Genomic DNA, 18291 nt, shown 5'->3' on the forward strand with positions numbered 1-18291 from the left:
CTCTTTAGATATTTATTGCCTTTAGTGTTCTGCAGTTTTATATTCTTGATCTGGGTTTGTTGATCTCCCAGTGGATCTGAGATTATTTTTAACCAATTCTGGGAAATTTGCAGCTGCTATTTTATTGTTTTAGTACTTTGATAAAGTAAGAAATATACATCCAAAATTGTATAAAAGACATGTAACTGTAAAATATATGCACCTTGACTATAAAGCAAACCTCTTGCTAATCTTTTCATGAGTGTAAAGTAGGATATTTGAAGTATCTCAGAATATCCCCTGCCCCATAGGCATTGCCACTTGTAACCCCTTCTCTCTCTCTCTCTTTTTTTTTTCCAGAGATAATCACTATCTTGATTTTTATCACCTAAGGTACATCCCTAGAAAATACAGTCTTCTTTTCTCTTTTGATATTTATATGACCAGCATTCATATTTTTATATGCCTTGCTTCTTTTGCTCAATATTGTTTGTGAGATTCATCTATGTTGTTGTAATGCATAGTCTTTCATTTTCATAGTTGTTATTTCTTCAAATAATTTTCCTTCTCCTTTCTCTCTTCCCCTGTTCTTCTAGTACTCCCATTAAATGAGTTTGTTGATGTGAGTTCTGTATTTAAAAAGTATTTTTTTCTTCTGCTTTTTTGAAGACTTAAAGTTTGCCAGTTATTCTATTTCAGATGATCTTTTGAACTCCTAGTGAATTTTTTCAGTCATGTGCTTTCCAACTCTATAGAGTTTTCATTCTTTTTTTATTTTCTCCTTCAAGAGTTGGGGTCTTCATATATTGCCCAGGTTGTCTAGGCTCAAGCGATACTCCTGCCTCAGCCTCTTGAGTAGCTGAAATTGCAGGCGTGTACCACTGTGCCCAGTTTAGTTCTATTCAGTAGTGTCTCTTTATTGATTTTCTTGTTTTTTTGATGTGCCACTGAAATCATACCTTTCTGATTTAATTATGGTTTCATTTAGTTTTTTGTTTATTTGTTTGTTTTTGTTTTTTTTGCAGGGGTGGGGAGGGTGGGACCAGGGGTTGAACCCAGAGGCACTTAACCACTGAGCCACATCTGCAGCTGTTTTTAGTTTTTATTTTGAGACAGGGTCTCACTAAGTTGCTTAAGGCTTAGCTAAGTTGTTGACACTGACTTTGAACTTTCAGTCCTCCTGCTTCAGCTTCTTGAGCAGCTAGGATTATAGAAATGTGTCTGGCTCTGTTAGTTGTTTTTAAAATTGTGTTGTGACTCCCTTAATACCACTCTCTGTTAAAATCTATCATTCACTAGCTCTTGCAGGCAGTATTTTTTGCCTGCATTTTTTTTCCTGGTACACGGGTTAAACTTTCCTATTTCTTTGCATAGCTTGTGATTTTGTTGTTGTTGTTGTTGTTGGAAGCTGTGTAGTTACATAATACTGTACCAGCTCTAGGTACTGATCTCCTAACTCCCTTCATCCCCTTCAAGAGTTTATTGTTATTTGCTTATTTACTGGCTAGGTAGATTATTTCTTGCAGTGTTGCTTCTTAGGGAAACAGATTTGGGTTCCCTAACCACACCCAGGTTTTAAGATCCATTTGTTTTTGGCTGACTGCTTTGTTGTTTTTAACAGTACCCTGGGACATGAAATAATTCTCTGCCATAACCAAACAGATCTTTGGGTCAGTTCTTGAAATTTGTTCAGACCCTAGGAGATCTCATTGTGGTTCTTTTATTTCCTGGATCTCATCTACAAACTAGCCTAACCCTGCAGTTTAACCTGTACTTTAGATCTTTTCCTAAATTACCTTTCACTTCAATCTTCTTGGGTTTGAGATTGCTTTCAGGCCTGAACTTCACACTGTTGCAAATGGAGTCAGTATTTTCAGGAAGACACTAGACTTATCTCTGGGAACATGTTATATTATGTAAGATGACTTATATGCTTCTTTTGATTTACATTTTACTCAACAGATAGCAAAGTGGAGGAGAGGTAGGAAGCAGTCCCACATGGTTGATTTTTCTGTTAACACAGTTTTAACTTTTCAAGAGAGACAAATTTTAAGTTCTTAGGTAGATATTTTTCTAAAACATAGATAAGATTTCTAGGCCTCCTAAAGATATTACAGATAATCCTGAGTTCTGTTACACACACACACACACACACACACGTATATATTGGGACTTTAGTACAAATTTAAAAGGGGTAATAGGTATTGGTGCTGATACTTAGTCACTTTCCTTTTTTATTTATCAAACTGTCTAAAGCTACTGTGAGTCTGTTTTGTGTCTTTGTATAATTTATATAATAACATACTTTCTGAAATGTGAGTCTAATACAGAAGCAATGGACAGCTTAGTGCTGTTTTTTTTAAATACTTTTTTAAAATACTTTTTTTAGTTGTTGATTGACTTTATTTATTTATATGTGGTGCTGAGAATCGAACCCAGTGCCTCACACATGCTAGGCAAGCACTCTACCATTGAGCTATAACCCTAGCCCTAGTGCTAGTTTTTATTTTTGAAAAATGTTGTTATTATTAACTGACATAACAATTTATTCCTTTTTTTTTTTTATCTCATTAATGGAATATGTGAGTGCTTAATATTTACTAGCAGCCTTGTTGTAGAAATGTTTTACCATGATAAGCAGGATGCACAGGCTGGGCCTGGTGGCATATACCTATAATTCAGCTCAGGAGCCGAGGCAGGAAGATTGAGAGTTCAAAGCCAGCCTCAGCAAAATGCGAGGCACTAAGCAACTCAGTAAGACCCCGTCTCTAAGTAACTGCAAAATAGGGCTGGGGATGTGGCTCAGTGTCCCTGAGTTCAATCCCTACTACCCGCCCCCTCTCCAGCTCAAAATAAATAAATAAAATAAATGGGATGCACTAGTACCTTTTTGGCTCTATTCCAGTGAGAATAGACATTGAAGTAAACAACAATTTATAGTTAAAAAACACTAGTTAAATAAAATATAAAGTATGTGGTATTATAGATCTTTAAAAAACTTACAGTTTATAGTTCTATGTATATGGGATTTTAATGGGAATTTTAATGAGTCTGTTCTAGATCATAGTATATATGTGTTTATGTTTATAAATAGCTTTTAATTATGTGTAATTACAGAGTACATATAATATAGTTAGCAGTGTAATTTCAGTGCAACTATCAGCGAAGTTGTATCACATGCATTTATCTTATTAGATATTCAGCTATTAGGGGCTGGGGTTGTGGCTCAGTGGTTGCCTGGCATGTGTGAGGCGCTGGATTCTATTCTCAACACCACATATAAATAAATGAATAAAATAAAGGTCCATCAACAACTAAAAAATACATATATTTTAAAAAAAGAAAATTAGCTATTAGATTGGCAGAATATTAAAGGATTAGTTAATTTGAATATGACAATCAAATACAATTTTTGCATTTGTACTCTTTATTATTTATTTAAGGGAATACATGGCATATTTACTTTTGTGGGTTTTTTACTATGATAAAATATGTAATACCGTCTTTTAGTATACAACTCAGTGGCATTATATACATTCACAACATTGTGTAACCATTACTATTGTCTGTTTTCAGTTATCCTAAGCAGAAATTCTGTACCCATTAAATAGTTTAACTTTCCATTCCCCACCAACCCCCACTCAATATGTCTCTATAAATTTGCCTTTTCTTGACACTACATACAAGTGAATTCATAAAATACTTGTCTTTTTGTGACTGACTTATTATTACTAAGTATAACATTTTCAGAATTCACTCATTTTATAGCATGTATCATAATCTGATTCCTTTTATGGCTTAATAATCCATCGTATTGGTATACCTTGTTTTGTTTATCCATTTGTTGAATTATTCCCACCCTTTGGCTATTGTGAATACTGCTGTGAACATCAGTGTGTAAATATCAGTTCAGATCCTTGCTTTCAGTTCTTTGGGTATATAACTAGAACATATTCTAGTTCTGTGTTTAACTTTTTGATTAACTGCCAAATTAGTTTCCACAGTGGCAGTACTACTTTACATTCTTTTTTTTTTTTTTAACAGTCCTAAACATTTATCATGTATATAGCATTATATAATTGATGAGGAATTTTCAAGCCTAGTTTTGTGTATGCAGTTTTAATTTTGTGCAGTTGCTATTTGGTATCTGAGATTTTTGGTGATGCAGTTCAGAGTTTGTCTATGTTGTTACCATAAGTTACTTATGATACAGAGAAGAACAACTCAGGTAAAATTTTGCTGTGGAATTTAATTTTTGGGAAAGCAATGTCATTTTATTTTGGGGGGGGCATTTTCATTTCACACCAAAGTATGTGACTTCTGTCTTGGAAAGGGCATGGATTTTGATATTGGCAGTCTTTATTTTTGAACTCTAAACTTTAGCCTCAATTATGTGTTTTCTAAAGGGTTCATATTCTTTTCAACTCACTGTGAGGATTATAAATAATAAGAAAATAAATACTTTTTCTATAGAATTAATTACTGAATTAAAAACTGATCACATCTATCCTAAGCACCCCCATACCAATCCAGGAAGTCATTAGCTTTACTTGCCTTTTTCATAAATTAAATGAATACCTTTGTTATCTTGTTTCAACTTACTATGTTTTACATTTATTTATTTATTTTAATATTAGTAGACTCACGAATAAAATTATTCTTCCCTATGAAAATTTGAGCCAGAGTATTAGGAGGGGAGAGAGTTTTTTTCAAATATTATTTAAAAAACTTAGTTCAGAGAGATTACATTTGGAACTTTCTTTATACTTGAAATTCCTAAAAGTTCATGTCTCTTCACATTTTTGAGAAATTAAGTTCTAGAACTTCTGAGTGTCTTATCCAAGATCATAGCTACTTAATGGATGATATGAAGTGAAGTCTTTTTCTTTAAATTTCAGTGTTCTTCTGTATCAGACTGATTAACCTGCTGTGTGGCATCTCTCCATGGTGCTAGAAGTGTGAAGATGTACCTGCTTTTGTATTAGGTATACTTCTTACTTCTTTGTCCCTTTTCTTCCATCTAAATGGAAAAATGCATAGTCTTGTAAACTTTTTTAAAATTAAAAAGCAAATCTAATGAAACAGACATTATTATTACTGTGTGTATATATGTGACTGCGTGACCAATATGATTCTGCAACCTGTACACTCAGAAAAATGAGGAATAATATCCCATCTGATTCAAATGTATGGTATGTCAGGGTCATTGTACTGTCATGTGTAACTAATTAAAACAAATAAAAAAATACAAAAAAGCAAATTAATATTAAAAAGCAAAAACTTCAATGTGTCATCTTTTATTTATAGTAATATACTTTCTAGAAGGATTTGCAGGTCATAAACACCAGTATATTATTTCCTTCCCATCCATAGATTCTTTCACTAAAACGCAAATAAGCTGTAGTTAAGCAAAAGCTGGCTTATTGTCTAAGGTATTAAAAGTACAATCTGCACTCCTTTATTAGTTTAGTTTGGTTTCCTGTTGATAGAACCTGTATTTAAGCCTGTGTTTTCTAGAGGTATAGTTTTTGAATGGCCAGATTGGAAGATCCATTAGAAAATAACTGAATACTGCTACTTTTATATATGAAGGTATCTGATAGTGGCAAATCCAGATCTGTAGCTCAGGAGTGCTATATTGTTTACCAATACATATTCAGTGTATTTCTTTCTTTCTTTGTTGTTGTTGTTGTTGTTGTTGTGCTGAGGATTGAACCCATGGCCTTGTGCATGTGAGGCAAGTACTATACCAATTGAGCTACCCAGCCCTCGGTGTACTTTTTTTTAAACACTTTAATTTTGAAGTAATTACAGAGTCACAGAAAGATACCATTTCTTTTTTTGGCGGGGGGGGGTAATTACTAACAAAAGTCAAAAGTTTCTTGAGGGAAATTAAAACAATTTCTCTTCTTAAAATTTGGCCATTTGATGTATGAAAATATTTTTTTTCAGCAATTCAGATAATACCAATTTTTCTAACAAAAAATTAGTCATTTATAGTTTGTTTTGTAATTTGACAACATCTCAATGTTCAAACTTTTTTTTTTTTTGGTGAAGGAAATATCTGTATCTATACTTCTGTCTATATATGGCTTAATAAATCTATATAGACGTAAATGTAGGGCTGGGATTGTAGCTCAGTGGTAGAGTGCTTGCTTAGCACGGGCAGGATCCGGGTTCGATTCTCAGCACCACATAAAAATAAAGGCATTGTTGGGGCTGGAGATGTGGCTCAAGCGGTAGCGCGCTCGCCTGGCATGCGCATGGCGATGGGTTCGATCCTTAGCGCCACATACCAATAAAGATGTTGTGTCCGCCGAAAACTAAAAAATAAATATTAAAAAATTCTCTCTCTCTCTCTCTCTCAAAAATAAAATAAAGGAATTGTGTTGTGTCCATCTACAAAAAAGATTGATTTATTCTCTCTCAAAAAAAAGTAAATGTATATAAATGTTAGTTTATATGTATATATAATGCTCCTGTTTTCAAATGCTTAACTTTAGAATAAGACATATTTCTGAGTTAACACATATTTACCTTATGGCTTATCTTAACTTACTTAATGATTTCCCCGTTAATGGATGGTGTGTTGTTTGTAGTTTTCTATATTATGAACAGTGCTAAAGAACATAGCAACTGCTTGATGCATGTGTGTGTTTATGTAGAAATCTTCTTAGTTGATACAAGGGAGTGGATTGTGAGCAAAGGCTTCCTGAAGGGAATCCAGGCAGCCTCACTTAATAGCTGTGTAACTTAAGGCAAGATAATAGATTCCATTTCCTCCATCAAAGAGGGACTAGATTAGTGATAATCTCTACTTTTGAAGTGGAGGTACAAACTTCTTTGACAGACTAATAGGAAAAATAAAAGCTATTTTTTGGTTGATTAAATAAAGAAGTTGATCATCTTTTCATCATTATTTCATAATCAAAATCACTCATAATCAAAATCACTTGTAATTCTCCTGTGAGGATGTTTAGCTCTAGCCTAGCTTTTCTGTGGCAAGAGCTTGATATTAATGTGTAATACTAGATGATTAAAGTTTTATCTTTTTCAATTGGTTTCATGTAAATTGTGACATATTTTTAGCATATTATAATACTTCTTTAGATAATATGGCAATTTTACTAGCTTTTAGGTCAGAGATAAGATATTTTATAGTGTTTTTAAAGCTTAAGATGTTTCTTTATCTTATTTTCATAAAATAATTAGTAAAATAAATAGTGCTGTAAATTATTATTAAATGTTTTATCTAGAAAAAAGGAAGTTCTTCTATATTTCTGTTGAAATAAAAAAATTATTGCCAGGCCTTTTGTATTGCTATGCAAAATTTTTCAGAAATCTAAGATTAGAGCAGAATATTCTCTCCTTCATCCATCCCACTCACCACCCCCCCTCCATCAGGGAGTATCAGGAATTGAACCTAAGGGTGCTTCACAAGTGAGCCACATTTCTGGCCCTTTGTATTTTTTATTTTGAAACAGGGTCTTGCTACGTTGCCCAGACTGGCCTGGAATTTGCTGTCCTCCTTTGTCTCCTTCTCTAGTTGCTGGGATTACAGGCATGCCACACATGGCTTTTTCTAAATTTTTTGATGATATCATTTTTGATTATTGGGTATGCTGTTTTCTCCAATAGTAAACATTATCTTTTATGTTTCTTATGCAGGTCTTCAAAGTTCTACATTTTAGCTTTCAGTGCTGAACTTCCTTCTCCCTTAAATTATTATAAACTTTTGCTGCTGTTTAATAAACGTGAAGATGTCTCGAAGTCCTGATGCTAAGGAAGACCCTGTGGAATGCCCTCTTTGCATGGAGCCCTTGGAGATAGATGATATCAACTTTTTCCCTTGCACCTGTGGCTACCAGATTTGTCGATTTTGTTGGCATCGAATTCGCACTGATGAAAATGGACTTTGTCCTGCATGTAGAAAGGTAAATACTTCAAAATCACCTTATAGTTATTTAACTGTATAGTTTTTAAAATTTTTAACTTTACTGTTCTAACTGTATAGTTCTTTTCCCTCATGAATATGAGTAATTGGTTATAAACAGTCTGCAAACCTCAGGTGAGATTATACGTAGCATTATATCTTTAAGAAATAGTGAGGGCTGGGGTTGTGGCTCAGTGGTAGAGTGCTTGCCTAGCATGTGTAAGGCCATGGGTTCTATTCTTGGCATTGCATACAAATAAATAAAGGTCCATTGACAACTAAAAAAATATTTAAAAAATAAAATAAAGGGCAAAATGAGGTGGAAAGAACATTGCCCTGGGAGTCAGACTCAAGTCAAGGCTTTGTTGTTAACTAGCTGTGTGACCTTTATGAAGTTAAATAACCTTTCTGGTTGAGGAAATGGACAGTCGATGGGGCTTGCTGTTAAGAGATTAGGAATAAAGAAATGAATTTGGGTAGGATGATATGAAACTGGAAAAACATGCTCTGTATATTGTTGGGGAGTTCATTTAAATTTTCTAGTACAAAATAGGTGAGAAGTTAAGATTTTTACTGAAAGAAGTTAATAATGGCAGAGAAATTATGGTTCAGAAGTTTATAACTGCTTATTTGTTGAACCCTTGCTATAATTCTAGGCTGATATTACCATACGCGTTTTACACTTGTCCAGAGTCACCAACTTCTGAGTGGTAAATTTGGAATTTAGATAAACTTTTGAGTATAAAGTCTTTTTTTTTTTTTTTTCCTGAAATACTGTGTTATTGAAAGCCCCTTCTAACTCTAAGAATGTGTGAGTTTTGATGTTCTGTGGATTTTGTTATTTTGATAAACAACTACAACACAGCTACAGTGTAATAAATAAACTATTAGGGTAGGTAGGACTGCTACATTTCCATTTAAAGGATTTTATTTGTGACCTTAGGGATTAAGATGTCTGTTATGTTATTATGAAATTTGTCTTCACTTTCATATTATACAATTCAAACTTTGTTTTTTTTTTAAATTACTTTTATTTTTTAAATACATGACAGTGGAATGTATCACAATCTTATTCATATCTCTGAATATAAAGTATGTTCACACCAATTCATGTCTTCATACATGTACTCTGGATAATGATGTCCATCACATTCCATCATCGTTACTAACCCCCTGCCCCCTCCCTTCCCCTCTCACCCCTCTGCCCTATCTAGAGTTCGTCTATTCCTCCCATGCTTGCTCTGCCTACCCCATTTATTTTCTAATTAACTGTTTCAAAGAACTTCTGTGTTCATTACTACCAAATTTTGAAAAAATCAAAACATGTTTTTCATGTCTAGAATTTAGAAAATAAACTACTTCTAACCTTTTTACCTGAGGATTTATAAGAAATTTCAGAAACTGATGCATAATTCACTTCTGTTTATTTTTAAAAATCAAATGGGCACATATTTTATGTCACATAAATAAAAAATCTATTTAAGTGTTAATATAGTTCATATATTTGTATATTACATATATTGTACATATAACATAATATGTAATATATCTGTAGCATGTATTTATATAGAAATGTGAATAGAAAGGTAAGTGAAAACTTTAGCATTGCTTTAGTCAAAAAATATATACATTTTTATGAATTTTAAGTATTTAGTCATATTTTTAAAATCAGCCATTCAAAAGAAAACAGTCATATTGAACTATTTTATTGAAAGAGGTGACTTTTAGGATCACTCAAGATTCTAAGAAGTGTGAATTTGATTGACTTCACAAAGTCATTATTTCTTAATAGATTGGGAGAAGCTCATCAGTGGGACATGAGCTGAATGTGTCCTGTCAGAGACTAGTAAGTCTTTAGTCTCTGGAGACCAGCCCCACTGGCTGTGTTTACACAGAGGGTTATCACAAATGTTACTAGATGTCTGAAGAGGGCAGGGAAGTGCCTGCAGTTTACTTGTAATCCAGTTCTGTAGGAAGAGGGCCTACAGAGGCCACTCTGTAAGGTAGCTTGTCAAGATAGTGTGAGTAAACTTGGAGTTGCAAGTGGGGAGATGGTTGAAGCAAGCTCTGGTTTTGGCTCACAAGAGGAAATGTGTCCTTCTGCAGGAAGGTTTAAGAGCTTTGAAAAACAAAACCAAGAAAGTTTAGTGTTGCTCTTTGTCCTAGTTGCTAAACAGATTATTTGGTCAATTTTATTTATTTATTTATTTATATTTTTATTTTTTAGTTATAGTTGGACACAGTACCTTTATTTTATTCGTATATTTTTATGTGGTGCTGAGGCTCGAATCCAGGGTCTTGCACGTGAGAGGCGGGTGCTCTACCACTGAGCCACAACCCCAGCCCAACTTGGTCATTTTTAGTATGTCCTTTTGTCTCCCCCTCCACCCCCAGGCTTTTTTTCCTTTTTTTTTCCTCATGGTGCTGGGGATCAAACCCAGGTTCTTGTGCATGCTAAGCACATACTCTACCACTGAGTTATATCCACAGCCTTAACTGCCTTTGTGTGTCCACTTAGTGCAGCATTTCTAAGAAAAATACCTGGTGGGAAACAGGAGATGTGGGGGAACATAGGTGGTGCATTGACATAGTATCATGTAATATTCACTCACATGAAAACCAGAGACTAAACAAGGAAGTGTGAACTTCAACAGAAATGTTACTACTTTCATCTGAGAAATAATAGAAGATATTGTGTCCATGAAACAAGAACAAGACAATATATGCCCTTCAATAGATGAATGGATTTAAAAAATGTGGCATTTATACACAATGGAGTATTACTCAGCACTAAAAAATGACAAAATCATGGAATTTGCAGGGAAATGGATGGCATTAGAGTAGATTATGCTAAGTGAAGCTAGCCAATCCCTAAAAAACAAATGCCAAATGTCTTCTTTGATATAAGGAGAGCAACTAAAAACAGAGCAGGGAGGAAGAGCATGAGAAAAAGATTAACATTAAACAGGGACGAGAAGTGGGAGGGAAAGGGAGAGAGAAGGGAAATTGCATGGAAATGGAAGGAGACGCTCATTGTTATACAAAATTACATATAAGAGGATGTGAGGGGAAAGGGAAAAAAATCAAGGGAGAGAAATGAATTACAGTAGATGGGCTAGAGAGAGAAGATGGGAGGGGAGGGGAGGGGGGATAGTAGAGGATAGGAAAGATAGCAGAATACAACAGTCACTAGTATGGCAATATGTAAAAACGTGGATGTGTAACCGATATGATTCTGCAATCTGTATACGGGGTAAAAATGGGAGTTCATAACCCACTTGAATCAAATGTATGAAATATGATATGTCAAGAGCTTTGTAATGTTTTGAACAACCAATAAAAAAATGGCAAAAAAAGAACAAGACAGTATGAAAAAGAACATTCAATGAACAATAACCATAGTTATTGTTTTTAGTAGAATCTTTTTTTAATTTAATATTTTTAGTTGTTGATGGACCTTTATTTATTTATTTATTTATTTATTTATTTATTTATTTATATGACCTGCTGAGAATCGAACCCAGTGCCTCACACATGTTAGGCAAGCACTCTACCACTGAGCTACAACTCTAGCCCCAATAACTATAGTTATTAAAAATTAAAATAGAGTAGCAGAAATAACTTAATGAAAGTGTTGGAAGATGAGGCGGAGAAGATCTTTGAGAAAGCATTAAAAAAAAAGATATGGAATATTTGAGAAAAATTAAGCGTATTTGAGGAGCAATCAAAGAGGTCAAATACCAATAATTAAGTACTCTGAAAGAGAATATAAAGATACAGGGGAGAAATAATTATCAAATATATGATGGAAGAGTATTTCCTAGAACCAAAAGTCATGTTTCCTGATGAATAGGCCTTTCAAGTACCTAGCATTAACTTTTATTTTGAAATATCAGAATACTGAAGTTCTATGAATTTGCAGAGCAGAAAAACATATGAAAGACCAAGAATCAGAATTGTTTCAGATTCTGATCTTTGTTATCCATCTGTAAAATAAAAATTATGGTCTTCTGTAATGTTGATTTAAGAGATCAAAATGAAAATTATAAGGGCTGAGGATGTGGCTCAAGTGGTAACGCGCTCGCCTGGTATGCGCGGGGCGCTGGGTTCAATCCTCAGTGCCACATAAAAATAAAATAAAGATGTTGTGTCCGCCAAAACCTGAAAAATAAATATTAAAAAATTCTCTCTCTCTCTCTCTCTCTCTCTCTCTCTCTCAAAAAAATGAAAATTATGAATTATTTTGAATCAGTAATTGTAAAATGACTTATCATAATATCTAGAGTGAGGCCTAAATGGTATGTAAAGGAAAAGTTAAAGATGTAAATGTATTAGAAAACAGAAGAAAAATTAGCAAACAGAACAAAAATTAGCAAACTCATTTTAAGCTTTTGAAATCAGAAAAGAAAAAAAAAAAGCTCTGGTATGGTGGAAGGCAGGGGAGTAAGCAGAATTTAGTGAAATAGGAAGAAAAAGTTCAGTAAAAGAGCTGATTCTCTAAAAAGACCAAAACAATCAAATTCTTGGAAAGTCTGATAAAAGTAAACATCACAAGTAAACAGCATTTGGAATCAAAGCAAGAACATAACACATGGGGAAGAAATTAAATGATTACAGTAGACCAGGTTAGTTAGTAATTTGATATGTGATTCATCTTTGTGCTTTTTTTGGTACTTGTTGTATAAGTTTTATACTAGTGTGTACACAGCTCCAAATACCTTCAAGAGATTAAAATCATCCAGTCAGGTAGATAAGATTGGAAGGAGATAATACATGTACAGAAAAGTGAGACAAGAAAGTTTTGAGAGGCAGAGTTGAGAAAAACCTCAAATGAAGACTATGTGATTGATTGAGGAATTGAACTTTCTTTCTTTAATAGATCTTAGCCATTTGGGCCCTGGAATTAAAATGCAAGAAATAATTTAATTTTCATCTGAAAAACATACTTTTTAAAGAAAATGCTGCTAAATTTCCAATTTTAGTTAGTAATTTAGTGTTTATTTGGCAGATACTGAACTTTTAAAAAGAGCCATACTGTGTTATTTTATATTTGATCCTGGAATCCTAAGGATCATACAAAAGTCAGGTCACTGAGCCAGATGTTTTGTTGCCCCCTACTCACAAGTTGGAACATGCCAAATAGGACCAATTAACTAAGAGGTTCAGATTTTGTGATGTTTTAATCAAATGGCATGGGTGCCAACATCATTTTTAGGTGACTAGGTATATAGTTTTTTGATGATATGATAAGCTATGAAGAGTATACAATTTTCTTTAAAAGCAGCAGGTTAAATTTGAAAGTAGGCATAAAAGGGAAAGAATCAGGTTGTTGGAGAACTTAAGATACTAACTAGTAGAAGTTGAGGAACATAAAAGGAAATCTCACTTTGTAAATTGCTGTTCTGGGTATGTTCACAAGTTTGAGGGGTTTTGTTTGTTATTTACTTACATATGAAGAGATGAAAATAATTTCATATTAAAGGCATTAGTAAGGATTTAGGTTTCTGGATAGTCTCTCCATTATTCTCTGTTCCTACTTTTTTTCTTATTGGCATAATTTTTGTTGTCCTCCACTTCCATATTCTGATAGGCACAGTTTTCCAGCCAATTCTGGTTCTTATTCCTTGCAGTATCTTCATAACCAGTTTTTAATATTATTGCATTTAATGTTCATCTTCCATTTATCATTAGCAATATTTATTAGTGATAATAAATGACTTTGGTTATGGGCAGGACATGATTTTAATCACTTTATAAGTGTATTCTCTGCTAACTCTTACAAAAACTCTCTGGCTAAAGTACTTTAATTTCTGTTTTACAGATGAGGAGACTGAGGCAGAGAGGTCACATGATCTCAGGGTGAGCTAGGATTCAAAGCCAGGCACTCAGACTCCACAGCTCTTATTTGGACTCCTGTAGCCCTGACATTAGCAGTAGGAATGAAAATAATGCCATAATTTTGAGAAGCAAAAGATAAAGACACAAAACAGTGAAATTCCTAGCTTATTGAGGGATTTATTATGTGCTAGGCACAGTAAGAATAGCTCTTTTAGTGTTACTTTATCTTTACGTCAACCTTTAAGATTATTTTCATTTTACATACGAGGATACTGAGACATAGAGTCTAACTTGCCCATTACTACCTGACTGCTGTTAAAACTAAATTCAGACTCCTGAGTCCAGTATCTAGATATTACTATTTGCTATTTCTCTCACTATCAGACTGAGGATGTATTAAAGAAAAAGCATATAACTTTATTAATCTTTCAGCATGTGGTAGATTTTATTATGTATTTGTTGATTATAATATGTAAATCCCATATTTAGATAAGAGAATGTATATTCTTTGCCTCTTATGCATTACCTTAGAAGCTTCTTGTAAACTGCGTGCTGTGCACTGTGGCAAATACCAAGACTGGGTGTTGGTGGTATTGGTGGTCACTTAGAAGCTTTGGTATTTTAATGCTAAAAGTGGTCTGTGCTAAGTTCCAAAATGAAGTATTTTAATAACTATTTTATTTGATATTTAACTTATTAAATAAAAACAATTTAATCTATTAAAAAAAAAAGGAAATTAGAAACAACCTTATACCCGCCATCCAGAATTGGACACTTGTTATTTATTCAGTTTTTTATTTATTTAATGCTAATGTCTGTGTTTGTTTTATGCTTAAAGCCATATCCAGAAGATCCAGCAGTTTACAAACCCCTCTCCCAGGAAGAACTGCAAAGGATAAAGAATGAGAAAAAACAGAAACAAAATGAGAGAAAACAGAAAATATCAGAAAATCGCAAACATTTGGCTAGTGTACGTGTTGTACAAAAAAACCTCGTCTTTGTTGTAGGTCTGTCCCAGCGCCTAGCTGACCCAGAGGTGAGTGCTCTTCCCGTTTTCTTTGTCAACTTGACATTTTTCTTGTGTGTTTGCTGGTTTGGAAATGATAGTTGACCCTATTTACCTGTAGGATCCTTCTGAATATATGAAACCTTGGAGAACATAAGAAATGACATTTTAATAATAGCTGAGGAACCAGTGACCATTTATGATCTTAGGCAAATGTTTCATCTCTTTCTTGGCCTCAGTTTCTTTGGTTGTAAAATTAAGTAGGTGAACTAGATTTCTGAAGTTCCCTTTACTCTGCAAATGGATAATGGTTCTATTTTTGCCCTTAATAGTAACATGTGACATGAATACTCTGATTCTTTCCTCTTTTCTGTAGCTGTGTTAAGGACCAACAATGGAGATGCAGTTATTTGAACCGACTAGAGATCATAATGACCTTTTTTTTTTTTTTAATTCTACCTAAATAGTAATTTTTAGTTTTTTTGTAACTGCTACAGTACTATGTCACTCTCCTTTATTTATTCATTATAATATAATTTTAGGAAAAAGAGGATAATTTGATTAAGTGAAATAAAGGACCAAGTTATTTGTTACTCATTTGGGGCAGGATAGATTTTAACTTTTTTTGTTTACTGCCTCTTTTTCTTTCCTTCTACCACCAGTCTGATTGACGTATTATTGAGTTTATATTTTTTTTGAGGCCCATAAATATGCATGTGCAGATTTTTAATTTCTTATATACTATGAAGAGCTGACTAGATTGTTGGGATGGCAAGTAGAAACTGACTGACAGCCAGAGTATTCAGTAGGAGAGAGTTGGATTTTGGGAATCTTCCAAAAGGACTCCTTGAAAGTGGTTGAAGTAATATCTTTGTAGTGTCAATCAGAAGGAGAATTGTAGTAAATGTGCCTAAGGAAGAAGGAATATTTGAACTTGGCTGAAGCCCCCAGAAAGGGAATAGATTGTAGCTCAGTGAAAGAGCTTGTACTTAGCATGTATAGGCCCTGGATTCAGTCCTCTCCTGCACAAAACAAAACAAAAACACCCCAGAAAGAGGAACTATAAGGAGTCTCATATCTGTGTGTAAAAATTAATTTAAAATAGTTATTTGTTGATAGTGAGTTTGTTTTGTGTTGAGAGTATAAAGGACTTGAGAATCAATACAGGAGAAAGTCAGGGAGACATTATTAAGGAGAATCTTATGGTCAGTAAACATGGAGGCAACTCAAGAATTACTAGACCCTAGGTTCAGTGATCCTGACAGTAGTGGGCTACATGATATGCAGAAAACCAGGTTCTTTCCAGAGCCAAAGAGGTGAGTGAACAACTCAACTGTAGTAACTATATATGTTGAGAGCTTATTTTAGCACTATGACTCAACTTTTCAGCAGCTAATTCTTCGATTTCCTAAGCTTCTATTTTCTGCTTACTCCTCAGGCAGACAAAAATCCCACCTCTCCCTTAACCATTTCCTCGAACATGGCTACAATTTTGCAGTAAACCTTTTCTCTCTTAACTTTGCCTCTTTTTCTACTCAAGGGCACTTCATATTTTCTACTCCTGATCTTACTGATTAGAATCTAATTTTCTGAAACTGCTACTCCAGTAAATTAATGGAACATTTATCTTGATTTGAGAGCTCTTGGATATGAATGTACTTGTTTTTGTTACTATGTCTTGGGGGTCTACTCAATTCTAGTACTGGGGACATATGGAACAGCAGACACAAAGGTAGATGAAATTAAGTCATAGCTCAACTCTGATATTTGGATTATAGGTTTCCAATCTCTTTTGAGTCTGTGATTTGTAAGAGGATTTTATTTACTTACAGAGATTCTTTATTTTTACTTCAAATAACTTCAGATTAATCTGAAGAACTGTTACACAAAAGGAAAGCAATCTAGGTGGTAACTACTTGGAGATAGCACTTTATCAGGAATCTAAATATACCTATAAAAATCACTAGTTTAACACTTTTAAAAATCATTATTGCTAATAGTGAGATTCATTTTCTTAAAACTTTTAATTCATTTTCTTAAACATTTGTTTTTAAGACCAGAGACAGTGCTTTTTAAAAATCAAATACTACTAATTCTTTGTGTCTTTTAAAAATCTCTTTAATTTATTTGTATAACTTTATCATAAGTTTTTGGAAAACTTAAAGTTGGCTTCACTAAAAAACTCAAAGAAATTTCAAATTGTCAGTGTTACTTTCAAATCACAGACGATCCCTGTAGCTTACTTATATTAAAGTAATTTGCTATGTCAACAAATTCTGGTTAACAAAACAAGTGAGAAATAAAGCTTATTTTGAAAATAATTTTTGTACACTAGAAAGCTTTATACTAAGATTGTAAAGTGTATTCATTTATTTATTTCTGTGGTCAATAGAAAAACGTCTTTGAAGCCATGGTAATTAGTGTCAACGATTAGATTAGAGGTAATGATGAAAAAATTTTAAGTTTACAAATTTTAGATTTGGAGAGACTTACTTCATTAATTTCTTGGATATATACCATGTGCTAGGGAGCTTTGATATTGGGGATAATTTAGATAGCAAGCCCTACCAATTCTACCCTTAACAATCTTGCAGTCTAAAGAGGAGACAGAATTTAAATGCTTATGTGTGTGTTGAACACTTATAAATAAGGAAGTATACAGCTTTTTGGTAACATGTAACAGCAGGGTGCTAAGCTAGTATAGAGATTTACAAAAAAACTCCTTGAAAAAAGAATGATTTATATAGGCTTAAAGACCTAATAAGCCGGTCTTAACTAGGGACAGTAGCATCCCAGACATGTGTGGTAGCCCCAGAGAGCATTGTGCTTGAGGAATTAAAAGATTGTTTAGACACAGCCATTTTATCTTAAAAATGAGAAACTGAAGCAAAGAAAGGTTGAGTGATTTGCCTGTGGTCATAGAGCTCCTATTCTAGTGTATTCTATACTGATGATTGGTCTATTATTATCCATTTATTCATTTATCCACTCAACTGTCCATGAAATTTTTGTTTTTCTCTGTAGTGTCTGTGAACACTTAACTATGTTTCCAAAGAACATTATAGCAAGACAGTTTAGTCATTAGGCATGCTATTGAGTGCCGCAGTCTGGCTGGGCACAAAATCACGAGCCACCACACAGCTTGTAGATTCAAACAGCAACTCTTTATTCCCGAACTCACACCAGCCGTCTACAGTCACGTTCTGGGGAAATCCACGTTCTCTGCCCAAATCCACATTCTCTGCCCAAATCCACATTCTCTCCCAAATTCACCTCCACTGGGCATCTGTCTCCCAAAATATACTCTCTGAATCCCGTGAGAACTCAAGGGGAACTCAGGCAGCAGGATACGCCCTATTCCCAGCAGGAATAATCTTAAACCTTAAACCTGGAACCTAAACTGGGAACGCCCTAAACCCGATTATGTTAAACCGGGAACACCCTAATCCGCCCTGGTCCTTGAGCAAGGTCAACTACATTCAATGTCACTGCAAAATGTCAGCAACATGGGGTACGCTGGCAAGGAAATTGTCAT

General features: G+C 34.0%; 1 protein-coding gene across 7 annotated transcripts in view; it reads left to right on the forward strand.

The window, feature by feature from the left end:
* Cnot4 (CCR4-NOT transcription complex subunit 4) overlaps positions 1 to 18291 on the forward strand; it is a 121638-nt gene that overhangs the window by 47964 nt on the left and 55383 nt on the right. For 6 of the 7 annotated variants that reach the window (XM_015493803.2, XM_015493802.2, XM_015493804.2 and 3 more), the window contains exons 2-3: positions 7648 to 7913; positions 14589 to 14786. In XM_015493803.2, the coding sequence (XP_015349289.1) occupies positions 7740 to 7913; positions 14589 to 14786 (372 nt within the window). In that variant the 5' untranslated portion in view covers positions 7648 to 7739. Of the gene's footprint in view, positions 1 to 4877; positions 4965 to 7647; positions 7914 to 14588; positions 14787 to 18291 lie in introns of all 7 variants that reach the window. The other variant, XM_048786905.1, reaches the window with a different exon arrangement.

This window comes from Marmota marmota, unplaced genomic scaffold (assembly GCF_001458135.2).
Source record: "Marmota marmota marmota unplaced genomic scaffold, marMar, whole genome shotgun sequence".
NCBI classification, from domain to species: Eukaryota; Metazoa; Chordata; class Mammalia; order Rodentia; family Sciuridae; genus Marmota; species Marmota marmota.